We start from the raw sequence: 27,577 nt of genomic DNA, 5'->3' as shown, positions 1-27,577 counted from the left end.
ATGCCGAAGAACAGCAAAGTGACGCAGCGGGAACAAAGCAATGAGCCAGTCACAGAATCGGTGGCTGACCTCCTGGCCCTTGAGGAGCCCATGGACTATAGGCACAGTGTCTTAAATGTGGCTGGAGAGAACTGGAACAAACAGCAGGATGTGGAGGAACCTGCTGAGGACAGGCCGGCGTGGAACAGCAAACTGCAGTACATTTTGGCTCAGATCGGCTACTCTGTGGGGCTGGGCAACGTCTGGAGGTTTCCATATTTGTGTCAAAAGAATGGTGGAGGTAAGTGACCTTGGGGGAAGACATATAGCATGAATAACAAGCTGCATGACATGGAAAAGAACTGTTCTAAGCACACCTTCTGCTTCCCTGATGTAATATAGAGAAATAATCTAGAGGCCATAGATGCTACCTCAGCTCAGCTCAGACCATTCATATACCATGTCAGACCACAAAAAGTATTGCTGTGCCAGCTGTGGGGAACTGGTGGCTCTCTATATGTTGCTGAAGACCAGCTCTCATTAGCCTCAGCCAGTCAGCATCAGGGATGCAGCAAGTTATAGTCCAACAACATCTGGCGGTCCACAGGTTCCTTTGCTCTGCACTGACTGTCAGTGGCTCTCCAGGGTTTCTGACAGAAATCTTTCCCAGCTCTACCTGGAAATGCCAGATAAAGCATTGTTCTACCCCTAATCTATGCCCCTTCTCCCGCATATATAACTGGCTGCATTAACTGGTTCCTAGAGAGTTTGTGCTAATTGACTTTCCTTGTCACTAGATCTGGGCGGGGAAGGCTCACTGAAATGACAATGAGCATCTTTTATCCTGAATCAAACTCTTTTTCAATTATTTATGCAGTCCACCAGATTCCTCTGTGACTCTGTTGTACTGGGCAAGTAACCCTTCTTTCCTCTTAGCATGTGAATATTACTTATGTGGTTGAGTACTTGATACAAATAATAACTGAAATAGCAAAAGGCTGTCCATTTATCCCAGGACTGTTTCTTATTCCTTGATTGAGTACACAAATTTGTGGTCAAAGTAAATTAAACCATTATAAACTCAAAATATATGAATGTATGAAGGAGCCCTTAGTGTTAAAGGCATTCCTCTAAAGCCAGGGCATTATTTCACATAGATTAGCCAAGTCTTTCCATGGTTTAAATTTGCCTAGTTCAATTAATTTATTTCAGGCTTATGGTTTCTGAACTGGCATGCCATAAGGATGCTTATTTCCTTCTTTTTATCAAAATGGTAAAGTTGTGAATACATCTGGTGGCTCAGTTCCTGGATTCTAAGATTTCAAGCTCAGACCTGGTGAATGTCACTGAGACTCTTCTCTCCAGTTCACCAGCAGCAAATTTAGAGATAGGCTGTTTTCTGGACCATTTTCAAGGGACCTGTTTCCTTCTGCTTCTTTCTGTCCTTCATGCCCAGGTTCAGATCAACTGATCGAATGTCCCTGTATCTTCTACTGGCTGCATTAAAAGCAACTTTTAAACATATCAGTAGATGGTATTTTCCCAAGAAACAGCACGTGCTATTTAAGAAGATCTGTCCCATTGTATTTAAGATCTAGCTGGAGGTTCATTAAGAACATCTACAGAAATATGTTGGATCGGACTAAAGGTCAACATTCTGTCCAGCATTCTGTTCTCACAACATCGGTTCAAAACCTGGTTCATTAGCTATATCTTGCAAGGACTGCTCCTAGCATTATGACTCAAAACGCATCATGCAACTGTTCTGTCTTTTCCTCCTTAATGTAGCTTTTGTACAGAAGAAGCACTGAGAAAATAAAGGGGCTTTACAATACATCATCATTTGCAGCTCCTGTAAAAATTCTGTGAATGAAGCACAATAAAAGCCTTGCTTGGAAGCATCTTAAAGAGGACAACTCCATGGTCCCTGTGAGGGTGGCCAAGGGCCCATAGGATATGGTGGATTCTTCATTCCTGAGGCAACAGACTAGGGAGTGAGTAACTTGTGGTCCTCCAGATGGTGTAACCTACAAATCCCATCAGTCCTAGCCAGCACAGCCAATTATAAGGGATTGTGGGAGTTGTAGGCTAAAGATTTGAAGTGCCACAGATTCCCCACCATTGCCATAGGCAGAGATATGACCTCAAAGGCAGTGATATTCTTTTCTATTCTGTAACCCTCTGCTGCTTGTTTTAGCTGATGCTGGATCACTGCCCCTCTTATTCTTTTGGACTGCAGCCCTAAACACACTTACCAGGGGCAAGCACCATTAAACACAGTGAGCTTTACTTTTTATGGGAAATGCCTAGGATTGCATTGTTAGTTGTACTGTGATTCAGACCTGCTCTATATGAAAATGCTTTCATCTTTACTAACATTTCTTATTTGCTTCCCTTGATTTTTAATTAACAAGCAGGATAATAGGATTCTTGAAATAAATAATACAAGATGCAATCCTGCATCCATTTACCCAGGAGTACATCTTACCCAATTCAGTAAATGATTGTGTTGCTATTAGCTCAGAGGTGCTTGCTTTGGCCTTCCTGTATTAATGGTTGGGACTTCTCAAAATGTTCCAAATAAAACTTTTACTAGCAAAGACTGAATGAGCTTAGCAGTCACAGGCAGCCATATTGCCATGGATGGCCTTTATGTAGAGCTGCGATGAACAAAAAGTAGATCCCCAGATGTTTTGGATTTCAACACTTGGTATTTGTGACCATTGGCTATGCTCGCAGGGGCTTCTACTTTTGTCCATCCCTGATGCCAAGTCTGTCCTAAGTAGCTATTGCTAATACAGTGCTGATGCTAATTAATTTCAGAGGGTTAGCTTTTGCAGCCCTAGAGCCTCTTCTCCCCTAAAGGGGAAGAAACTGCTTTGCTCAGAATCTTGTCAGAGCTGGTGATGGGAGCTGACTCAGCTGTGTGAAGGATTTTAGTAACTTGCTGAGATGTTGTGAGTTGCATCAAAAATTATGCCTGGGATAATCTGGTAGGGTGCTTAATTGTTTCAGGCCTGCAAATCTGACTCCCCTGATGGTGGAGCAGAATCCTGCCTACACAGCTTTCATCTCTATTAAAATTATGGATGTGCCTGAAATATTGATTTTTTTTCTGCTTTGAGTTACTGCTCAGCAGCTCAGACTTCCAGGCAAAATGTTTTTGCCTCTCTGGCCAGCTATTTATGCTTCTCTCTCCGATTAGCCAGAGATTAATGGAACTGCTATTTACGGATAGCTAGAATGTTCATCTAGCCCTTCCAGGAATTGTTCTCTTCAAGCACAGAGCAGGCATGTAAATACACCGTATATTCATGTATATATGTGATATTAAAGGTGTGTGTATCCTCACAAGGGTGATTCTGCATGACTGGCAGCTATGTAACCCCTCTCTCTAGTGTCATGGTACCAGGATACATTCAGGTACGTACTTCATATCATGCTTAGAGCAGCCTTCTTCAACCTGATGCCTTCCAGATATTTGTACTACAACTCCCATCAAGCTCTGTCAGTATGGCCAGTGGTCAGGAGTGCTGAGAGTGCTAGTCCAAATCCTTTGGAAGACCCAGGTTGAAGTCCAACTTAGACGTGAAAGAGGATTTTAACAGAATGATTTATATACTTTTCGTAAATGTGGACATGTGGAGGGGGTGCTTCCTCCTTAGGACACCTTCTGGTGTCATCTCCCCACCCCCAGTCTTCCTCAGCTCCTTTTCCTTGTCTTCCTGTTGGATCTACTCTCCAGTCCTGGGATACCCAGAGGGAGAGATCAGATGAGTAAGGAAATAGGTTTAATTGTTGCACCCTGTGGCTGCCACTTTCTTGCATGGACACATGCAGCAGCTGCTTGTTGTTTCTTGAGGATGAAAGGGAACAACCAACAGAACACTGAAATCTCCTGGGTCATTTAGGTATAGAGGTGTGCTCCACTTTGGAAGAAGCCCAAATGCAGGATCAAAGAGGCCCACTTTAGATACATTCGGAGCATCTCCGAAGCAAAGTGCCCAAAGTGGCTCCTAGTGAACTGTACTCCCCTAAACCTTTGAACCCATTTCAGCAGTCTGAAGCGTGGTTAGGTCCATTTTCGTAGAAGCCCAAAATGAATGCATTGAGAATTGCTATGACATGAGTGCCATTTTATGGGTAGAAAGGGAAGCTGTCAGGAAAATCAATAAATACAGTTTTGAACTTCCCACAAGCAATCTCTCCAAAAGGCAAAGAATGCCAAGTGGCAAGAGGCAGAGGAGGGAGGGCAGCTGATGGCAACAGTGGGGGAGGGGCAATGCGAAAGAAGAGAAGCTGCTGCCTCTTTAATAGTTGTTCATAAGAAGGCATTTCAGCAGGTAAAAGTTCCATGCCAAGCAATGCCTGCTGAAATTCCTTCTTCTGCGTAAGTATGAATGGCCTCTCCTGTACTTTCTAACCAAGGGTCACTTCACCAGAGCTCCACACCCCCTTTTAAAAACTTCCAATCATGGTACTTTTGGCAGGGACATAGATGGAATGTACCAAAAGCCATTCCACTGCTTTTTGTTGCTGTTTCTGGCAAGCGGCAGCACTTTGGGATTCCAAGATGGGTTTGCAGATCCCTGCAAGATGCCTAGTGTCTCCCTGCTGGCGATTCTGTTGTGTCCCCAAACCCAAGTCAGGCTCCCTCTGCACTTTCTCCCTGACTGGTTATCACCTTCCAGCCCTGCCAGTCATTTATAACAGGGGCTTGTGAGGCAGCCTGAGAAGGTAGATGAGGGCAGGGAAAGATCTGGCATTACCACTTCTGCTGTGCCAGCTTCCACTGCTTAATGTCAAACCTCCATGATGAGCTGAGCTTCTCGGGTTTTTTTTGGGGGGGGGGGTGGTGTGGGGGGGAGGATGAGAAGGAATTGCTTACAGGTACACAGAGAGAATTGCTTTTCAAAACAGCCAGATTTTAAAGTTCATCCTACACTATATAATACAGTACACACAAGCACCAATGCATACTCCCATTTGTTATTTTCGTGGTAAGATATCACTCATCCATTCCACTAAGGATGAAGCACTTTCTGTAATTCTGATGCACAAGGGCTCCTTGCACAATATGCTCCCAAAACTATTTGTCTGAAATTTGGCAGACTTTATCTTCTCAGAAAGAACAGTTATGATCCACCCTATTTTTAAGCTTTAAGCATTTGTAGACTTTCACATTCCAGTAAATGGGGAGACAGAAGCTTCAGAAAATGAATCAATGCAAGGCCTTGGTTTGATTCTGAACTGGAACTAGATGTCAGTTTGAAGCAACCCATTATCCAAAGTGGGTTCTGATGCAGACTTCTTTTCCTGTGCACAAGACCCTTATTTACTTACACACTGGGCATGGCCAAATTATCACCTTGCAATTTTCAAGAGGAAGTGCCACAGCAGAGAAATGCTGCTCCTCTACCATCTTGTCACTAGAGAATTAAAGTGTCTCAGATAAAATCCTCTCCAATCATGTGCAGCTACAATTTACTGCTCCCTCTTCTTCATGGGATTTAAAAGGCTCCATACATATTTCCTGTATTGCAACCCTATATGTATCAGGGTTGCAATTGCATGTCTGCATCATGAATCTGCCTTCATGTATTGAGCATGATGTTTACTGTGCACAAACATTATTTTATAGCTTTTCATGTAAACATTTTGAGTGTCTTTAAGAACATTCAAATGTTATCTGTTTCTGTAAAGAAGAGATCTTGCATTTCAAAGACACAAATACACTCAAAGATATTTGTCTGCTTCTCCCTTAACACTCAAACCCAGGGTCAGCCCATGAAGCTGATTGGTGGGAGGGTTAGGGTAGATAAAAGGAAGTACTTCTTCTCACAGCATATAGGTAAACTGTGGGATTTGCTGCTGTGGGAAGTAGTGATGGCCACTCATCTAGATGGCTTCAAAAAGGGATTGGACAGATTCATGGCTGAGGAAGCTGTCAATGGCTACTAGCCTTGCTACTTCTTTTACCGGAAGTGGCATGCTGTACACACCAGTTGCTGAGGAGCTTGGGCAGGATCCTTCTTCCTGCTTGAAGGATCCTGTGGGCAGCTGTTTTGCCACCATGTGTACAGGGTGCTGGACTGGATGGACCTTCAGTCTCATCCAGCATGGCTTTTCTTATGCTCTTGGTTGCCTCCATCATTCTCCCTCTGTTGAATGTCAAGAATGCTGGGGGCATGGCTTTCTTTTTCCAAGTCTGTGTTCCTGACTACCACAACAAATATTTCCTCACACAATCTGATGTTACCCCATAACTGATATCCCCTCAAATCTGGTCATTCTGTGGTCTGTCTGGGACAAGTGTTTGCCGACTTCATGTTTGAAGCAACAGTTCTGAGGAGAAGAGGTAAAAATGTTCAACATGGGAACATTGTGAACTGGAGAATGGTGTAAAAGTATTGCATAGCTTTGCTGGGAGATTATGGGATGTGCCAAAAATGAACTAAAAGATAATGAATAAAATTAATATTGTCCTGTGCAGTCCAAGGGGGACATCTCTAATGAGCCTTCTCTTTCCTTCCAGGTGCCTATCTTGTCCCGTATCTGGTGCTGCTCATCCTTATTGGACTCCCTCTCTTTTTCCTGGAGTTGGCTGTAGGCCAGAGAATCCGCCGGGGCAGTATAGGGGTGTGGAATTACGTCTGCCCCCGCTTGGGGGGCATAGGATTTGCTAGCTGCCTAGTGAGTGCTTGGATGAAGCTCATGACTGGTCATATGGACCTCGTGGTTCTGTGTGAACTGTTTGTGTGGACAAAAAATACATTTGCTCCTACTGGTAGATCTTTGGGTCCTTTGCAGTAGGCTGATAAGGGTTTCTGTCTCTCAAATGTTTGGCAGAAATAGCAACAACGAAATGAATCTTTCACTCTCTCCTCCAGTGGATATTTGAATGGAGGGACGGTAAACTCTGAAAATAAGGCTGTTCACTTGCCACAGTGGGCAAGGTGCTGTCACCCTGGATGACCCAAGCCTATTTAGAAAGATTTCTTTAAATCACAGGTGATAAATGGATCAGTGGGATCAGGTCTATGAGACGAAGGCAAGATATCCAACAAATCAAATAAATGAATTGGATAAAGTTATTAAATTTCTATACCACCCAATAGCTGAAGGTCTTTGGGCAGTTTATAACAATTAAAACCATAAAATGCAGGAGAATAAAATAATATAGAGCTTAAAGTAAAGTAAAACTACTGTATTAATGTGAAAACCAGCAGTTTAAAAATGCAGTAACACATTTTAAAAGAACAAAAATTGAAGAACTAAAATGTCCGAAAGAATAGACTGTCTTCACTTAGCACCAAAAAGACTACAATGTACATGCTAAGCAAGCCTCCTTGGGGAGGGCATTATACAACAGAGGTGCCACAATTGAAAAGGCCCTCCCTTGAGTTGTCTCATTTCATTTGGGAAGGACACCTGGCAGAAGGCCTCTGAAGATAACCTTTGGATCTTGTCAGATACATGCACACGCACGCACACAAGAAAAGGAATTCTTCAGATATCCTGGCCCCAAGCCATTTAGGGCTTTCAGAGTTAATACCAGCACACTGAATTAAGACCAGAAATAGGCTGTAATTTCAGAGAAAATATAGTGCCATGGTTATGTGAAAAGTATAATGTGAAACAAGTTAAAGTGTAAGACGAAGCGGCTTTTACATTCTCAGCCTGCAAAATTAGCTTCTGTTAGTTCTGTATAGAAACCATACATATGGGCCTAGTTTTCCATCTTCCTAAATACCCCTTACTATGTTTCCAACTGTGTAGCAGTTTGTTCTAAAGAATGAGGAAGACTTATAGCTAGCAGAGGAGGATAGGCTTCTGTGATCTTGGTCAGAAGTCCCAGGGTCCAAGGTATAGGATCCAGTAGAACCAAAATACAAAATCTGTTGGATTTGACAATGCTATATAAGCTTCAATTGATGGTGGAAATGTAACTCAGCAGCAGATTGACCCTCAGTGATATGGAACAAGATCTTCGATAGAGAAGGCAGCTACTGATGAAGTCATTTTTCCCAGCCTCTTTAGCTTCCATCTTAAGATCTCTGTGGGAACTGGAATTAAAGGAGCAATAAGGAGGGCATGGAGGGATTGAGGAGAAGATGAATGAATTCTCTTTGTTAAGCTTCATAGCAGAGGATGCAGAGCAGATACCTGTCCCTGAGTTTATGTATTCTGGAAGGGACTCCAGGGAATTAAAGCAAGTAGTGACACAAGATGAAATTCTCAACCTTATTGATAAGCCAAAAGTCAACAAGTCACCCTGTCCAAATGCTTCCCATCCTAGAGTTATCAAATAATTCAAGCATGAAATTGCTGACCTTCTTACCAAAATATTTAACTTGTCCCTAAAAATAGCCCTTGTACCAGAGGATTGGAGAATGGCCAATGTAACAACATTAAAAAAAAAAAAAGGATTCGAGGGGCAGGGGGATCTGGGAAATTACAGGCTAGTTAGATATCTGTTCTGAAAGGCTAATAATGCTTAAAAGCATTGTTGTTGTTGTTGTTGTTAGTCACGAAGTCATGTCCGACCCATTGCGACCCCATGGACAACATTCCTTCAGGCCTTCCTGTCCTCCACCATCCCCCGGAGTCCACTTAAGCTCACGCCAACTGCTTCAGTGACTCCATCCAGCCACCTCATTCTCTGCCGTCTCCTTCTTCTTTTGCCTTCAGTTGTTCCCAGCATTAGGCTCTTCTCCAGGGAGTCCTTCCTTCTCATTAGGTGGCCAAAGTATTTGAGTTTCATCTTCAGTATCTGGCCTTCTAAAGAGCAGTCAGGGTTGATCTCCTCTAGGACTGACCGGTTTGATCGCCTTGCAGTTCAAGGGACTCGCAGGCGTCTCCTCCAGCACCACAATTCAAAGCCCTCAATCCTTTGGCGCTCAGCCTTCCTTATGGTCCAGCTTTCACTGCCATACATTGCAACTGGGAAAACCATAGCCTTGACTATACTCACTTTTGTTGGCAGGGTGATGTCTCTGCTTTTTAGTATGTTGTCTAGATTTGCATTATTATGCTGTCTAGATTTGCATTGAAAGTATTATTAAAGACAGAATTAGCAAGCACATAGAGAGTGAAGACCTGCTGAAAAAATATCAGCAGTGCTGCCACAAGGGGAAGATAAAGACATTCAATGTATTCTTCTGGCTGTTCAGAAGGAACCCATGAATTTCAATGGCCATTCTCTGCTCTCTGTTTCACATGTCCCCACTTTGTTTGAAGGATATCCTGTTCTACAGACTCAACATATTTTTTCATTCTCCTTTTGCCAGGTCTGCTTGTTTGTTGGGCTCTATTACAATGTGATCATCGGGTGGAGCATGTTTTATTTTTTCAAATCCTTCCAGTCCCCTCTTCCTTGGAGTGAGTGCCCTATCATCAAAAATGGCTCAGTGGCAAGTAAGTATCTGGTCTTAACAACTTTGAATTTGAGGCAATGGAGTGGAGAGACCCTTTGGTTTATGAATGGGTTGAGGTTTGACGCTATTTTTATTCTGCCACTTAGAACTGAAAGGTGGGTAATTCCTGGAGCTGTACTTAGTGTTGATTGATGTCTCATAGGACATGCGGGTAGCAGTGGTAAAGTGGTTAATTTTGGGGCAAGTGCTGCTCATGAGAGGCCAGCTGCCAAAACCCCATGGAGAGTCTAAAAATGCAGCCCACTGTGTTGACTCAACTCTCCCTCAATCTCTTGCTCTGTGTTTGTGTGTGTGTGTGTGTGTGTGTTGCAGGTCCTTTTTATAAAATTCACAAGTCTTAATTATCTGCTTTAGTCCAACATCCAACTTGCACACAATGCAGCAGCAGCAGGAGTGCAGTGGCGAGCTGCTGACTACTGTGTAAAGGCACTTTGCTGGCTATCATCAGCTACAGCCCCTTGACCCGAGTTGCTGGTCACTGTTTGCCACTCTGGCCACGGGGCTTTATAGGATTTGGCTTGTCCATGGCTTAGTGTGTCATCCAGATTCAGACAATAAACTAAGCCAGGGATGGGTGGTTAATAAACCCCACCAAGAGTAGTTGTGCCAGTCTATAACCCAGTACAGAGTGGCTTATAAACCACCCTCAGGGAAGGGGATTCAGAGGACATGATAAGCCACTGCTCTGGTCCCTCCTAACAAAACTTTGAAATGAGTTAGCCCTGACTCCACTGGACTAATGGTGGTTGAAACCATTTGCTTCCCTTTCCTGTCCTCACAGGGCATTAGGGGAAATAAGTACTCACTTGCCCTGGGCCCAATACTAATTTCCTCTAGGAGTGCTGAGAATTCTGGAAGGGAACAACTCTCTAGTCCCAGCAACAATAGTTTAATTTTATTTCCAGGTGCTGGGATGTGGGATTGTATTTGGACATTAGCTGTCAGGAAATGGGATTCTTTCCAAAGTGTGCAATAGAGATACTCTGGAAGTTAATGGAGCATTTAATAGAATTTGGACATCTCCCAGCACAAGGATGAATCTTTTATAGTGGGTGTAAATTGCCCCATTTATTTAACTTCTACATTCAGTTGGCAAGATGTTCTTCCTCCTCCTTTCCTTTCTCCTAAGATGAACTTCAGCATCCTTCCTAAATGCCCTGTGTCTGCCCTGCTTAGCCTTTAAGTACTCTCTTGCTTTGGTGTGGCTTTCTGAGGCACCAAGGCAAAGAACTGTGGACAAAGGACTGTGAAGTTTAAGCTCTTGTGATTTTCAGCTGTGGAACCCGAATGTGACAAAAGCTCTGCTACTACTTTCTTCTGGTATCGGGATGCCTTGGACATTTCCAACTCCATTTCAGAGGGTGGTGGCCTTAACTGGAGAATGACTTTGTGCCTACTGGCAGCTTGGAGCATCGTGGGCTTGGCCATGATCAAAGGAATCCAGTCCTCTGGGAAGGTAAGCACTGATGGTGGCAGCCTAAACCTGGTCAGACCAGAATTTGTTGGACCCCACAACAGATTGGTGCACCCTTGCATAACCCTAAGTCAGCCTTGCCCAATATAGTGGCCTTCAGATGTTTGGACTTCAACTCCCATATACCCAGCCAGCATAATGAGCAACGTTGGGAGCTGCATTCCATAGCAATGGGAGGGTACCAAGTTAAGGAAGGCTGTCCTAAGGAGATGTCCAGGTTAGAGGTTAATAGGTGCTGTCAGGGCCACCATCCTATATCCTTGGATGCAACCAGCCCCACACTTCCTCAGTAGCCCCTGCTGCCCAGGTAATCACAGAGCAGTGAGCAGCCAGAAAAGGAGAGGTGGCAGGCTTTATCAGTGGAGCCACGAGATCCTGGGGGCCCTGTACAGTCTTGTCTGGTCTTCTACTTTCCAGCAGCCATTTGGACAAAAGAAGAACATATATAAGAACCCTTAGTTCCTGTGCAGAGAAGTGAGGCCAGAGTTGCTGCAAGATTCAGCAGCACCCTATGGCATCCTCAGGCAAATAGCCCCAGATATTTCCGGGCTCAAGTTAGCAGTCTTAAGCCATATCCACATTACTTAAGAGTCACTAATTTATCCCTGAGAACACTAGGAACAGAAGTTCTGCTGCAGGGGAGGGATGGAAATCTCCAATCAGGTGAAGGAACCATCTCCTCCTGTTGTTGGATTCATCTCCCATCAGCTGTAGCCAACATACCCAATCCTGAAGGGATAATGGGAATTACTGTCCAGAAGGTTCCCCAGCCCAGCTATAACATATAATGCTCAGTGCCTTGCCAAACTACCATGTCCAAGAGGCTTTATAGCAAGCCTTTATAGATAAGGTCATTAAAATGGTAGGAAACTGGTAAAATTTCTAGTGGTGTAGGTATGGCCTTAGTCTCATTTTACACAGTCTGCTTCAAGTTTAAATCATGTGGGATCCTCTTTCTCTCATTCTCTTTCTCTCAGGTGATGTATTTCAGCTCCCTCTTTCCTTATGTGGTGCTGATCTGCTTCCTGGTCCGGGGATTGCTCTTGAGAGGTGCAATTGATGGCATCCTTCATATGCTCACTCCCAAAGTACGTCCAGTGTACTTGCTATGCCACATGAGGCCTTCAGACCAATCAGGGAAGCTTCTCACAACATGATTTGCATTTTTGTACAGATAGTTGAGTGCAGAGTACCAGTTGCCTTCTCTCATTGGGACAACAAGCTAAACTGTACAACTGGTTCATATGGATAAAGAGATGAAAAGGAAACCAAATTTATACGTGATACGCAATATTTCAGAGCTGTCAGAGAACCTATAAAAATTGAAACCAAGCAAGGGCCCTTTAACAATAGGAGTTTATCCTAAAGGAAAATTACAGACCCAAGCATTTACTCCACTTCGTTTCAGATCTCTAAGACAAAACTTGCCAGCCCATGTAATAATTAGCAGGAATCCTTTGTTTTTGGTCATCATCACATGATTTTCTCACTAAAATTTCAATTGCTACACCTGTGGTGCTCTCTTAATAATGTCAAAGAACAGCACATTTTATGCAGGGAAAGGAGCAATGGTGCTATATCTTTAGCTGAAGTGCTGAAGCTAAACTATTTTGTGGATGCTAGTCCACACCAGCACCCTGATTCTTCCCAGTCCTTGGGGGAGGTGTAACTGTGAATTGAAAAGACACCTGCAGTATGTATCCATTAATTGGGCAGTTTATTAATGCATTGAATAAAGATGTAGATGATTCCTATTGATGGCAGAAATGATGGCAGCTGATGGCAGAAATGAATCCTGATTAGTTTTTTTTTCTTTTTTTGATTTATATCCTGCCTTTTTCCTACAAAGGGCTCAAGGCAGCTTACATCATTCTCCTTCTCCATCTTATCCCCACAAAAACAACCCTGTGAGGTAGGTTGGGCTGAGAGTCTGTGACTGGCCCAAAGTCACCCAGTTGACTCCATGGCCGAGCAGGAACTAGAACCCAGATCGCCCGAGTCCCAGTCCCATGCTCTTAACCACTACACCACACTGGTTCTCTTTTGAATTAAAAAAAATCTAAAAACACCCACACCTTAATCTACCAGGTCTTATTGTATATAGTCTGATCAACAACTCTGTATTACTCATTAGCACACAAAATCATAACTCATAAATCACAGAACCATGGAATAGAGTTGGATGGGACCAATAAAGTGATCAGGTTTAACCCCCTGCTCGGTGCAAGACTCAAAGCTGTCCAACTGCAATACTTGTGAACGTCACCTTTCACTGAATTGTACAGATTCTAGCTGCCAAAAAGTCCCACTAGTAATACAATGTGCAATCATCTTAAGTTAGTAGTGTATTAGACACAGACTAACACTAGTCTCTTTTGTACAAACAAAAGAGGTTTGTACATTTGTTTACAAAAGGCTCTTAAGATATTACTCATGTAGGGAGCAGGCCTACTTCTTCTAAGAAAGCAGCCTTCCAGCATCGTTGCCTCAAATTCTGACTCAGAACTGGAAGCAGCAGCAGTGAAATTCTTAACTGAAATGTCAAGGTCAGAAGGCCCAGAGATAAGCAAGAGGCTGATTGAACAGGCTGAGTTGGGTGGGGGTGCATTCAACATTATTAGTCAGATCAGATTGAAAAGGGCATTCCAGATGAATAGTGTCAGAATTTCTGGCCAGCCAGGCCACAAGCCGGATGAACCAACTTGAAGATGGATTCAACTCCCTTTCTTTGGGAAGGGAGGAGAGATATGGAAATACCATATCTCTCCTCCCTTCTTTGGGAAGGGAGGAGAGTTTGGAAATACTTTTCTACCATTAAGCCACATCGTCCCAATAGCTGGCATTCTAACTTCCTTGGTGTCTTCTTTTAATGACTTCTGCAATACTCTTCTTTTGCAACACCAAACGAGCCTATTGGGCCAGGTTTAACAGAGTAAAGACTATAGGTAGATGCCTTCTGTCCTGATCTGCTTGGAAGGAGGGTGGAGGAAAGACCAGCTGGTGATGGCTAGTACATTTGTTTACAAAAGGCACTTAGGAAAATGAATTCATAGTACCAGAAAGGCTCTCCTATGTATTCTGTGAAGTTTATTGACACTTTTAGTCAATGGCCTAATTGATGGGGTTTTTATTTCCATTAAAAGGGAGGGGTTAATTCCAAGCAGTAAGAGTTGAAACTGCTAATTTTCCTTTCAATCCTTAATTTAGACACTGTGTGTGTTTGCAAGTTTTCTCTCAGTTACTATAAGAGCTAGAATCTTCCTTCCTATAGATGTTGCATTTTTTTCAGGATACCAGATTCCATCCCAGGTGCCTGATTGGAAAGCTGGTGGAGACACCTAGTGTGTGTAATCAAGATTACTATTTTAAAATAGGCATTCATAACAAAATGATAGAACTTAAGAGCATGGTCAGATGTATAAGCTGTGAGTTTCACCCTGCTCTGGAAGGGATCATGTTCTCCCTAAATATTAGGGCCTAAAAAATAAGGTCGTGCTGACTGACCCACCATTGTCACTAGAGGCTCAGATGGACTCTGGCTTTTCATTAGCTTTGACAGAAAGGCTGCAGCCCTACCTGGATGGTAATAGCCTGTCTTAGTTACCCATGTTGTTGTGATTTCCTGTTTTGACTATTGTACATAGGGCTGTCTGTTAAAACAGTCTGGAAACTGCATTTGGTCCAAACTAGGACAGAATAATGCAGTCCTATTATGCCAATATTATTATTATATTACAATATTATGCCAAGGGATGCAGGTGGCACAGTGGTTTAAACTGCTGTGCTGCTGGGCTGGTTGATCAAAAGGTCCGGTTCGAATCTGCACAACGGGGTGAGTTCCCATTGCTCCCTCCCAGCTCCTGCCAACCTTGCAGCTCGAAAGCATGCAAATGCAAGTAGATAAAAAGGTACCACTTCAGTGGGCAGGTAACAGCATTCTGTGTACTTCGGTGTTTAGTCATGCTGGCCACATGACCACGGAGACTGTCTGCGGACAAATGCTGGCTCCCTCGGCTAGGAAACAGAGAGGAGCACCGCCCCCTAGAGTCAGACATAACTGGACTTATCGTCAAGGGGAAACCTTTACCTTTACCTTATGCCAATAGCTGATCAGCTGCACCCTCTTCCCATCTGCTCTGATGCCTTCACAGTGCTGGTTTTGATCTTATATCCCTAGCGGCTTGGGTCACCTTCTCCCACATATGCTTGTCTAGACCTTAAGATCTTCTTTAGGGACCCTCTGCATGCCCCGCCAAACAAAGTAAGGCTAGCAAGGAACGAGCCTTTTTGTTGGTGGTTGTGGAATGTCCTCTCTAGAAAGGCATACCTGGAAACCTTTATTTATGTTTCAGAACTTGTACCTATATTTTTACTTATGCTGTGAAACTGGTCTGCTGACCACTTTATACTGCAATTTGTTTAATAATGTTGCTGTGTTTTAATGTTGTGTTTTATATTGTAAGTTGCTCAGAGAACATTGCTATTGGGCAGCAAAAATCTGAGCAAACCAAAATAAATTAATTCATTGATTTCAACGTATCCTAAGCATACCTAACATTCTTAGGATGTTCACTTAGACACTAAAATCCAGTTAACCGAGGAGGAAGAGAAAAAATATTGCCTAGCCTGTGCAAAAAGGGCTTATATCTTAGTGAGAGCACCTTTAAGCAGCAATGTACTGTTCTCTGCTCTGCTTTCTCTGTGTGTTGAGTGTGTGCTTGTCAGATAAGCACAAAACTGAGCATTAAAGAAGATACAGGATGGTTCCTCTTGTTCTTTCTTACAGCTTGATAAAATGTTGGATCTCCAAGTGTGGCGAGAAGCAGCCACTCAGGTCTTCTTCGCTCTAGGACTAGGCTTTGGTGGAGTTATTGCTTTCTCCAGTTACAACAAACAGGACAATAACTGCCACTTTGATGCAGCCCTCGTCTCCTTCATCAACTTCTTCACCTCCATCTTGGCCACACTCGTGGTCTTTGCTGTGCTGGGCTTCAAAGCCAATGTCATGAATGAGAAATGTGTCATTGAGTAAGTACCAATTGCAGTATCTCTCTAAGCGTTATTCTGGTCTGAGTTTTGATAGCCTAGACTTGCAGTGCTCTTCCTGCCAGGATAGAGGTCTAGACTGCTCTGTAGAAGAGGACAAGAAGTTTTTCCATTGCATTGTTTTTGCAGAAGGTGCAGAGAAGCAATAGAACGAATGCCTTCCACATCAGTTGTTGGTGGTTCATTTGCCTATTTTGCAGACAGAAGGTGTCCATCAACTTATGCCCAGAACAAATTAAGCCATCATGTCCATAAAGGCCAGGAAATGACTTTGTAGTGATATTTAGCTTCTCTACTTTAGGAATGCTGAGAAGATCCTAGGCTATCTGAACTCCAACATCTTGAGCCATGCACTTATTCCACCCCAAGTGAACTTCTCCCATCTCACAGCCAAGGACTACAGTGAGATGTATAGTGTGATAAAGACAGTGAAGAAGGACCACTTCCAGAAGCTGGGGCTGGATCCATGTATACTGGAAGATGAGCTTAACAAGGTACCTTTATAGCATGACTTGCTTTTCATAATCATTTTGCACCCAAAATGCTGACTCTGAGAAGACCTACCCTGGTATTTCTCTGAAGACTCTGAGAGGAAAGCAAAGATGGTACAGGTCTTTTGTCCCACTTCAACATCCACATGGACAACCACATGATCAAGTGCTTCCCAAGTTTCACCAAAAACCCATTCCCCCTTCTGCTTGCTAGGAATAATCAAAGCCCAACCCAACTGGAGGGTAGCAGATTAAGAAGGGTGCTTTACAACAAGCCTTTAAAAAGTCCCCAGATGTGCAAATATAATCAAAGACTCGAAAAATCAGATCCATTTCAGGAAGAAAAAAATAGCTGCAGCAATCAGTTTACTGTGGTTCTGGTCTTCAACATTCCTAAAATTACAGTGATGTGGTAAAAAACAAACAAACAGTCAGTCCATGATGTGGTCTGCAACCAGCAGCCCACTGAGTGACTTAAAGTAGCTTCCACATATGTAAACCGATTCCATCACCTTGAGAATGAGAACAAATAGAACCCACAAGGCATAATCATCTTAGTTTCCAGTCCTGTTCTAGTTTGAGAGCTTTTGCTGTTTCATGTAAAGGGTTAAAATTAAAAGCATTCCCAATATTTTGGAGGGCAGTCCAGCTTCCTATCTGAAAAGGCCAGTACTCATGCATCAGGTTAAAGTATTCCTAAATGAATCCAGGTACTTATAAAAAAGTTGTGAAAATTTTTGTTCCCAGAACTGTTGAACAGAGACTTTTTCTGATGCGTCTGCTTTCCTGGTACCATATTGAACCACATCAGAGCAGCCTGGGGGAAGCTATGGCATCACAGCATGAAGCAATGGTGCAGCAGAGGAATCTTGCTGTGATTCCTGTTAGGTTCATGCAGTCACTATCTGCACTGAAGGCCAACTTGATATCTCATCCCATCCTGTGCCTCTTTGCTGAGTAAAACTGAAGAGAATCACTTCTTCTCAAGTTCCTGTGCTGAAAACAGGAGGTGCTGATGTACCTCTCCAAATGCCTCATATGAGTGTATTTATATCTTGACCCTGTTCAGACATAATACTAAGTCATTGATAGCATCAGGAGAATGAGCAGGAGCAAACCTTGGACTTGTGTACACTCCTTTCCCCTTTCATTTGTCATGGAAACAAGAGGGAACCTTTGCTTCCATTTAAGATTTACTGCAATTTAATGTGTTCAGCAAAACCCTAAGCTGTGGTTAATGGAAATGAGTCAGAATTATAAACTACAATGTGAAGGTGGCTTGCTTCTACTAACTATAGTTAAGATTAACCACAGTATCTATAGATTCAGGCAGCACAGCAAACAGTGAACGAAATGGAAATGAAAGCTCCTGTTCACAGCAGCATGAGAGGAGGTGATGGGAGCACGTGAAATTGAGGCTCAGTGTAGCTCATTCTCATAATGCTAAGCTATGATTGCAACCTTACATCCAAACCAGCCAATAGCCTTTCTCAAGGGATGCTCTTTCCTGATATATCAGGTTGCAGGAAGAAATCACCCTAGCTCTGTGTCGTAGTGACATCGTATACCTATGTTTTGAATGTTGTTCTGGCATTCTATAAATGCAGGGTTATTATGACAGTTTTATCACTGAAGACGCTTTGACCCATAAACATGTTGCTGGTTTTGATCAAAGAATGTACTGCAACAGCTTTGCAATTGGTTGCTGAACTCTCCTCTTTTTAACACAGCTGCCACTCATTTTGAACTTGCTGAGCAAAAAAATAAGTCTGAAGAAAATGACATGGGGCTTTCAATGTGATGGGGGCAGAGGCTGATGGTAGTTGACAGCATCTCCCATCCTCCATAACCTGTCCTCCAGTTCTCCATAAAGAGCGGAGATGAGAAGACCTGACAAAAAAATACTACAATATTATGGGCTTTTGTAGGATGAGGTTACTGTTGTGAGAAATGGAGGAATAAACGGGTTAGGTATCCTTGCACTGGAAAACCAGCGCTAACCATCCTTTCTCAGGACAGGTGAATGTAGTGAGAAAAATGCTTGTGCAACCATCAGTATGTGGTATGATGTAGGAACTCTTCACATTTGAAACTGCCTTACGGCTGGCTTACTGTTTCACTCTGAGAGTCTACAGCAGCAGTAAGGAACCCCTTTCAGCCTAGGGAACCAATTTGACTGCAGAAAAGCTTTTGGGGGCCTCATGGTCATGGTAGGCAGGGACAAAATACAAAGCAAAGCAAAGCAAAACAAAACAGTACAGCCTAGCTAAAGGCTCTTGCTACCAGCACCTAAGCCTTAGGACAGGCATTTCAATATTTTAGAATGTGTGGGGGCTGTTTTTATACTGTTCTTCTCTGCCACGTGTAACAAGCGTCTTCTTTTGGCTGCGTACAGTCAGTGCAGGGAACTGGCCTCGCATTCATAGCTTTCACGGAAGCTATGACCCATTTCCCAGCTTCTCCTTTCTGGTCAGTGATGTTCTTCCTGATGCTGATCAACCTCGGTCTGGGGAGCATGATTGGAACCATGGCTGGCATCACCACGCCCATCATTGACATGTTCAAAGTGCGCAAGGAAGTGCTAACAGGTGAGTTCTCCCTGCGTGTCAGGGAAACTCAGAGAATTTCACAGCGTATCACTGCAGCCCATGCAGTGGGAAGCATCATCCTGCATCAGCAAAGACTTCAGGATGGTGTGTGGAGTGTATGAAAGTTTAACTCATAAAATAGTATTGCTTTAAATTCATCTCTGGTTCTGAAATATGCCTGCAGTCGCAAAAGAGATAACAGAAGGATCTGCTATTTAAAGGGAAGATTTTTCTCCATCGTTTCTGTCTACTCTGGGAAGAGGGGTTGCAATAGGAATGTTGAAGGGGTAGCAATGGGAATCTTTTCCTAGAGGTCTCTGCATTGGGCAGCTCACTCCTGGGGGAATGAGGCAGTTGTTTGGGACAGAATGTTTCCGGAAGTGGATCATAAATTCATGAGAACAGCCTGTGGCCAGTAGGCTTGGCTGCTATACCACTTTCCCTCATTAGTGGTGCATTAACAGTGTGATTGTGTGTGCTGATTTGGATGGAAATATCAGTATTTTTGATGGCATTTGCTTCCACATGAGTGTGGATGAGATCTGGCTTGCGCTATGAACTGAGCATTTCACTGCATGCCAAACTCGTCCTGGATCTGTTCAGCCTGCATGTGCAGAGTTCCCTTGTGTGGACATGTCAGCTGATCCAGATTAAATGACTCAAGTTATGAAGCACTGGTGACAAACTCCCTTGCATTTTAAGGTGCAGCCCTATGCAACTCTGCACAGAAAATGCTAGATAGGCTAGCTGAGGCTGATGGAATTGGCAGTCCAACAACATAGGGAGGGCTTCTTGTTCCCCACCCTGTCTTAAGAGCTTGACTTCACAAGCTGAATAGCAATGTAGAGGAGAGTTTTCTTTTCATGAGCGTCATGAGTGATACCTGCCACATATGAGAGGATCCTGCTGTCCCCCAGTTCATGGCAGATACATAGTGACATACATGTGGCAGATACACATGTCCCTTGTATGTCTGAATAGCTCTAGCATCTCTCTAATCCCTGTCCTTAAACTCCCATCTGAGGAATTCTAGCCAGTGTCCTTTTAATAAATTGCTTCTTTTCTGCAGCAATGATGTATTCAATTTTCCTTCTGCCTCCAGGACAAGGCAGATGGGACCTCACGTAGCTGCTGCTGACTGTTGTTATCATCTGCTTTTTACAGTTGGCTGTTGCATTTTTGCTTTCTGTGTGGGTCTGATCTTTGTGCAACGCTCAGGCAACTATTTCGTCACCATGTTCGATGATTATTCTGCAACACTGCCACTCACTCTTGTGGTAATCCTGGAGAACATTGCTGTGGCTTGGATTTACGGTACCAAAAAGTAAGAGTTCTTTAAAAGGGAGCCAAGGAATTCAGACTGTTAACACTCCTTCCTTCATTGCTATCATTACATTATGTTTATTATATGTATATCCCTCGTTTTCTCCTTTCAAGGAACTCAAGGCAGTTTACATAAGTCCCAGTTCTCATAACTACACAATTCCTTCTGCTCGCAATCTTTTCCCCACAACAGTGGGGAATAACCGTGTGAGGAAGGTTGGGCTGAGAGTGGCTGTGCCTGAAGCCACCTGGCTAGCTCCAGCTGTCGGTTGCCTGAGTCCCAGTCCTGCACTCTTAACCACTGCACCACACTGGCTCTCTTTAATGGTTTGTCTGGATTATTAACGGTTTGCTTTTCAAAACTTTGGCTCTACATGTGTGATGGACTTAACTGTGGTTGAGGTACTCTGATTTCTGAATACCACTTGGGCTTCTGATCCCACCAGCATTCCTTGATCAGATGTCACCATCCAAATTTGGGGAGGTAAGGAGTGAGGAACCAAGTTCTTGTGCTTCATCGGTTTGCTTTCTTCCCTTTCTAGATTCATGCAAGAATTAACAGAAATGCTGGGCTTCAGGCCTTACCTGTTCTATTTTTACACATGGAAGTACATCTCACCCATCTGCATGGCTGGCCTCATGACAGCCAGCATAATTCAGCTAGCAGTCAATCCACCAGGTTACAATGCCTGGATCAGAGAAGAGGTGAGTCAGTGAATGAGTCTGCCGCATTCAGCCAGCCCACGTCATTTGCTCCATGCTGCAGATTGGTCGAACATGAGCTGTATGCCAGTGCTGAATAAAAACACGGGAACCTTTCTGAAAGGGCTGCACCTGTTTGTGCAGTTTTTAGGCCATCATGCATGTGGATGATATCAGAGAGGCATTATCACTGTGACAACTGCTATCACACTGTGATCTGGAGGCCCAAAGGAGATTGCAACTCTTTCTCCTGCTTCGGTTAACCCCTCCAGAACTGCCTCATTTTGAGCCCCTTGGACTCTTCCAAAGCTGTGGCCAAAGAAGTTGCAAAAAGCTAATGAATCAATTTCCTGCTGGAGGTGACCCCAGGCAGAAGTGGCTTGAATTTCTGGCCATCTTCCCAACTGGAGATGGGAGCAAAGTGCTGGTTTTCCAGTAGCAGAGTGATCACTGTGGAGCTCCGGATTTGCACGTGCTCTAAGACAGAGTAGTCCAGGGTTTGGGTCTGCTAGTCCAGGATATGCAGCCTGGCATTGCAGTTCACTTAGCATGCAGCCCTTCGCTTATTTTGACAGACAACATCTTGCAAAGGCCATGCTTGCTGAGGCATGCTGGGGTAGGACTTTTTCTGCCTAAACATTTATTCTTTCTCCAGAAAATTGTTGATTTATCTTCCTAAACTCATGGACCTGTGCTGATGCCTTCTTCTTCCCTTTCTTAAATTGGGGCCACCTCCTAAAAGATCAAAATGCCCTTATGAATTATTCTTGAGAGACTAATCTTAAGCCATGTGTTTCAGTTTGTGTGTGTAGAAAAGAGAAAGGAGGGCACAAAATAGTCGTCTGGCACTTTCTTTTTAGTTATTAAGATTTCCCCTTGCAGTCCATTCTGGTCCTTCTCCAAGAGATGGAGAACAAATAGCAGTTATGTGCTTGCCTTGGTGCTGAAGGAATAGGAACCTAATCACCCCCTCTGTTTGTGAATTTGACCAATGCCAATTGCATGTCCCTTTCTCTTCCAGGCCACAGAGAAATTTCTCTATTACCCAAAATGGGCAATGGGTATCCTGGTCTCGCTGATCATCTTGGCTACCCTTCCTCTGCCTGTAGTCTTCATCCTCCGCCAGTTCCATCTGGTGTCAGATGGTTCCAATGCTCTGTCTGTCACATACAAGAAGGGCCGTATGATGAAGGACATCTCCAACTTAGAAGACAATGATGAGACACGTTTCATCTTGAGTAAAGTACCCAGCGAAACCCCTTCCCCAATGCCTACCCATCGTTCTTACCTGGGCCCAGGGAGCACGTCCCCAATGGAGATGAGCAATGTCGCCAATGGACGCTATAGCAGTGGGTACCTTATGGCTACCACTCCCGAGTCCGAACTGTGATCGTTGGTGAGCAACCTCCCCTACTTACTGGGTGAAGGAGAGGAGGTAATACACAAGGGGACGGTGTTCTGGAACCCCTTCCCAGAAATTACAGTGGTCAGGGGCCAGCCAGAGTGTAAAAGGTGGGAAGGGGAGGGACCTTCCTTCTGGAAATCTCCAGCCAAAATATCGCATCTTTCTTCAGTGAATCATAGTAATAAGCTGTTGCAATAAATGTTATGGGCACAAGGAAAATTTTACCCACCGGTACTGGGAAACACAAATCACTCGAGTTCAAGCAGTCAGAGGCTGGAAAAGGGAGTCACAATAAGGCAACAGCCAAAGAAAAGGTTTCATGCTCCCCAAAGCACTTTTCTCATCCATCCCTTCCTCTACCTGGGAGAAGAGGCGTTGTTGCATCCCACTGCATAGTTTTAACCATAACCACTTAGAGCACAAGAAAGATCAATCTCTTGATACAGATTTTTATCAGACCACTGGTCAATTTACACTCTGAGAATATCAAAATGGCACAACCTTGGTGAAGACGTTGTGCTTGTCAGGGCTGAGATATAGTTTGTGTAGGCAGCACATTATTCTGCTTGGCAATGCAATGGTTTGGTATCTGCCTCATCCTTGCTAATGGTGAATCACAAACTGTTAAGGTCTGAGGGGATTTTGTTTTCATGAAGACTGCAGTGGTACGCATTCTGATGTCACCAACAGTGTTTCTCTACCAGGAGCTTGTGCATGCAATGGTGCAAATTCGTGGATGTGTCATGTTTGCAGGACAAAACTAGGACTCTGTTGCATCTATGTAATTTTCTAGAATTCCTGGTTGTTTCTCCTGACGTCCTTAAGTAGACTTTGGCCTCAAGACCTTTTATGAAATACACTGTATGATGAAAGCTCTTCTTAGCTCTTCTTTATAGCAGTGGTGAGGAACCTGTGGTCCTGCAGATACTGTGGGCTTCCATCAGACTCAACCAATGTGGATGATAGGACTTGCAGTCCAGCAACATTTGGAGGGTCGGTTTCCTTCCCATGCTGTACAAGCACACTGAAAGCCTCATAGGCCTTTCTTCATTACAGTTCAGGGGCATGAAAAGCACATTTTAAAAAAGCAACACCTGCACATTCAAGGCAGCACTAGTGGCTCTAATTGCATATTCTGAACAACAAAACGTAAAACTTCCTTCAGAACATGGGTGCCCATATGTCACAGTCACCGTTTGGATATAGCGGAAGACATTCGTAGTGACTGGAGACATTATTTCTGCCTCCTGCTTACTCGCATGAAGTGGGTGACTCCACTGAGCAGGGACATTTTTTCAAAAACCCTTGTTTTAAAAGTGTCTTCTTATTTCAGTTACTTGGAAGTTGTACAACTCATTTATTATTTATTTATTTAAAACATTTCTATGCCGCCCCCATCGCAACAAAGCCTCGGGGTGGCTCACAAACAGCACAATACTCCCACAATACTCATGTGGGAGAGTCATATAGCAAGGATCTTTTTACAAAAATTGTTTGACTATGCCACACAGTTTGTGAACCTTTGAAAGGTTTCTTTTCTAATTCTGGATTTGAGCATTCCTCTGCTGCACAATTTGCATGTGACTGAACGCATGGAGTCTGGGGTTCATTTGTTTTTTTTAAGTGGGGAACAACAGAGGCTTTTCCTCACCACCACACCAGGGTACACACAGAGGAACATTGTGCTGTTGTGCAGTCATCATGCAGTGGGTAAAGTGTGGGAGCCCTTTCAATGCGCAGAGAGTAGGATGGATAAGTTAAGGTGATTGGATATACCCAGTACAAAACCCCATGGCCAAAATGTCCTTTTTCCCATCACTGGAGGAGTCTTTCAGCATGAATATGGAAAAACCAATAAGTCCGAGGATATATTTGCGCTTGCCGCAATAGGGCCAGGTGCCTCATGATCAGATGCAGTGACCTTAAACCAGGGAAAGTTTGGTGTAGGAATAGCCTACTTTCAGTCAAGGGCAGTGCGGGTTCCAGTGGCCCAGGGGTGGTTTCCCACCCTCGCCCCACAAGCAGCTGTCCAGGGGAGGCCACTTTCAATCACCCCCTTGGAGGCTGCCTCTACACAGCTAGGAGTTCGTGTGCAAAACCTAGCTGCAATTATGTACCTTGTAACCCCAGAGGCATCACCACGGAACACAGTGCAATCAACTTCTGAGTAAAGATGTCATGACTTGTGGAAAAACTGGAAAAAATCAGGGCAAGGGGGGTTTTTCCAAAATCTTCCAAAAATCCCTGAAAGGAATAGAGTTTCTTAGCTTCCCCCCACCTTTTCCCTCTTTCCTTGGGACCTCACATACCTACTTCTAGGTAAAAGCACAGGCTTCCAGCATGTAGGATTTTCTCCCACACCACTGGAGACCTCCCTGCAAATGAAAGGACTTGCTGTCGAGCAGGGAAGAGTCCCTGTTAAGTGTATCAAGCACATGCACCTCTTGCTGCAGTGAGGGACTGCTTAACGCCCGCTTCTGGTCGCCCGTTCTTGTGCAGCTGACCAGAGTGCCACTAATCTGTGTACTTGTTCACCTGACTGTGTGTCTTCCATTCACAGTAGTTACTCTCTTGAAAGGTCTCAGCTCATTCCCCAGCTTGTCATTGGAAATTTCAGTTCCTAGTGGTTTTTGTTTTGTTTTTGTTTTAAAGCATTGCATAGGCACACTATAGGAAGCAGGGGACCATTCTAGATCCCTTTGGAGCAGAAAGGAATTCCATTATGCCAATGTCTGCCCTGATTTATTCGTTTCATTTAAGTATATAAGGTATTCTCTCCATTCTGTTTCATGTTCAGCATGGATCATTCCCCCACGTAAATGTATCTGAAGTTTCCTTAAATTCCATTTGTCTCTTTTGCATTGTTTGATCTGAGCAGGAATTTATCTGACTTGCTTTGTGCAGCCTTTGTGCTAAGCTTTATTTATTTATATCATCATCACCACCACTTTCATAACTTACCATTTTTCCTTCAAAGAACCCAAGATGGCTTCCATAATCCTCATCTCCATTTTGCACTCACAACAACCCTGTGGTAGGTTAGGCTGGCCCCAAGTCTCCAGGTAAACTTCATGGCTGAGCAGGGACTGGAACCCAGACCTCCTGAGTCCTAGTTCAATATTCTAACTACTGCACCCTGCTGATATAGGTGCTTTTGAAACGTCACTACCCAACCCTTCAGTCCTTCAAGGTTTACTAATACCTGCCACTCTGAACCAAGGCCGGCACCACCATCAGGCATCCTTAGGTAGTTGCTAGGACCTCAGTGCTGCAGGACGGTCATTGCTAACACCTGCTCTGGTACAACCCATTGCTCCCCACATCATACACACTGGCCTAGTGTTCTGAGCAGTGCTGGGCAGTGGGTGTATCACCCATATCAGCCATATGACTTTCCTACACTGTCTCTGAACTAGCATCGCTAGCCAGGTGCATGGTGGGAAATCTAAATGGTGTGTAGTTGCAGTTACCTTGTGCTCTTTGCTCCACTGCTCAGAGCACTGATCTTTGCCACCACCAAGGAGATTGTTGAGCCCCTTGAAAAACCAATGCTAAAGGAGATTCTTTCTCCTTCATTATGCTGGCTAGGGCTGATGGGAGGTGTAGGCCAAATATCTGGAAGTCTACTGGTGCTCACCCTTTCTGTACAGTCTTATGCAAATGTGGACAGACTGTATTTTCTGTGAATCAGCAACAGAAGCAAGAACTAACTAGTCCCTCTTGACTTTATTCATCTGGCTTAAGGGCAATACATTGGCTGAAAAGAGGGACTCACCATTTTGTCACAGTTAAATTGTCTTTACTGCATAAGAGTGAAATGAATGTAGTTTATATACAAAGGGACAGCGGGGAGCCTGTTCTTGAGAAAGTGTCAGGCACAGGCAGATAAAAAATGACTATCTACTGACCCAAATGCACAGGTCCTCTGGTTATTTTTTGTTTTTAAAAAAGGCCCTCTTTAAAGGGTTTACTGATTATTTCGCCAGTGTCATTGCATAAGTATATATGCAGGCAGTTTACAATAATCTCAACCTCCACCATCCTATTTCAGCTGGACAATCCTCCTCTTGTTATTCCCCTCTGATTTGGATTCAGACTCCATGCCACTCATAGATTCTCATGCTCAGCTATGCATAGATTTCTCTTTCTGCATGTTGAATTAGTTAAACGAACACACTAGCCACAGTGATGTAATGTAATCTGGAGAGACAGCCAAGGTGGTTAATTCAGCTGTATTTCAGTTACCCTTGGTCTTTCCGCCATATGAAATATGCAACAAACCAAATTTTTGAAAATTATATCTATAAAAGCAGATGTTCTACAGCGAAGAAAATGAGGCCGACCCTGTCATAATACTGAAATGGCTCAGGAACAGAAATAAATTATGCTGTGAGCCAGTATGGCTTCTCTTGAGTCAATGACTCTCAAAGGCTGCTTTCTGCTGTCCATTTGGTTCAGTGGGTTTAATTGACACAAATATAGCATTGGAAAGCACCTTGAGAATCATCTAGCACAGCCTTCCCCAACCTTACAGACATATTTGGACTGCAGCATCCAGAATTCCCAGTCAATGGCCCTGCTGGATGAGAATTCTGGGTGTTGTAGTCCAAATGCCTCTGAAGGCCACCAGGTTGGAGAAGGCTGATCTAGTAAGTGGACAGAAAGTACACCTCCAGACGTTTTAAATTCCAGACCCCAGCATTCCTGACTATTGGCCACAATGACAGGGACTTCTAGGAGTTAAAAGTCCAATCATCTAGAAATCTACCTTCTTTTCACCCCGGTAGGCCAAGTCATTGCTGATACAACTTCCAAGACACTCTGCTCCACTGCCAAATAACTTGTTCTGTCAGGAGGTTCTTGCTAACATTCTGTCTAAACACTACTTCTTGCAATTTAAATGTGTTAATTTGGCTCCTCACAACAATTGTGTTCCATTGTCTGTCTGTCAGCCCTTCAACTTCTAGAAGGTGATGATGACATTACTTCTGAATTGTTTCTTCAATCAGGTAATTTGCCTGATCGTACAAGGTGAGACTGTTTTGTTTGTGTGCCCTCAGTGTTAATCCGTATGCATTCAAGCGGCTCCTTATTTTCCCCATGTGATTGGGTGTTCAGCCACTGACAACATG

At 43.8% G+C, this 27,577-nt stretch overlaps 1 protein-coding gene across 2 annotated transcripts; it reads left to right on the top strand.

Moving 5' to 3' along the window:
• Window positions 1–22,430, top strand: SLC6A17 (solute carrier family 6 member 17). 2 transcript variants are annotated; one of them, XM_044450944.1, is made up of 11 exons: window positions 1–280; window positions 6,515–6,672; window positions 9,270–9,396; window positions 10,691–10,872; window positions 11,868–11,978; window positions 15,677–15,918; window positions 16,238–16,430; window positions 18,832–19,015; window positions 20,180–20,339; window positions 20,881–21,043; window positions 22,062–22,430. In XM_044450944.1, the coding sequence occupies exons 1-11, from the start codon at window positions 1–3 to the stop codon at window positions 22,428–22,430; spliced, it is 2,169 nt and encodes a 722-aa protein (XP_044306879.1). The 2 variants fall into 2 exon arrangements, with proteins under 2 accessions (XP_044306879.1, XP_044306870.1); XM_044450935.1 differs by having other exon boundaries at window positions 18,823–19,015.
• Window positions 22,431–27,577: the final 5,147 nt, after the last annotated feature.

The sequence above is a fragment of the Varanus komodoensis genome, unplaced genomic scaffold (genome assembly GCF_004798865.1).
Source record: "Varanus komodoensis strain SLA01 unplaced genomic scaffold, ASM479886v1 scaffold1, whole genome shotgun sequence".
Classification (NCBI taxonomy): Eukaryota; Metazoa; Chordata; class Lepidosauria; order Squamata; family Varanidae; genus Varanus; species Varanus komodoensis.
This window is presented reverse-complemented; position numbering and strand designations above follow the sequence as displayed.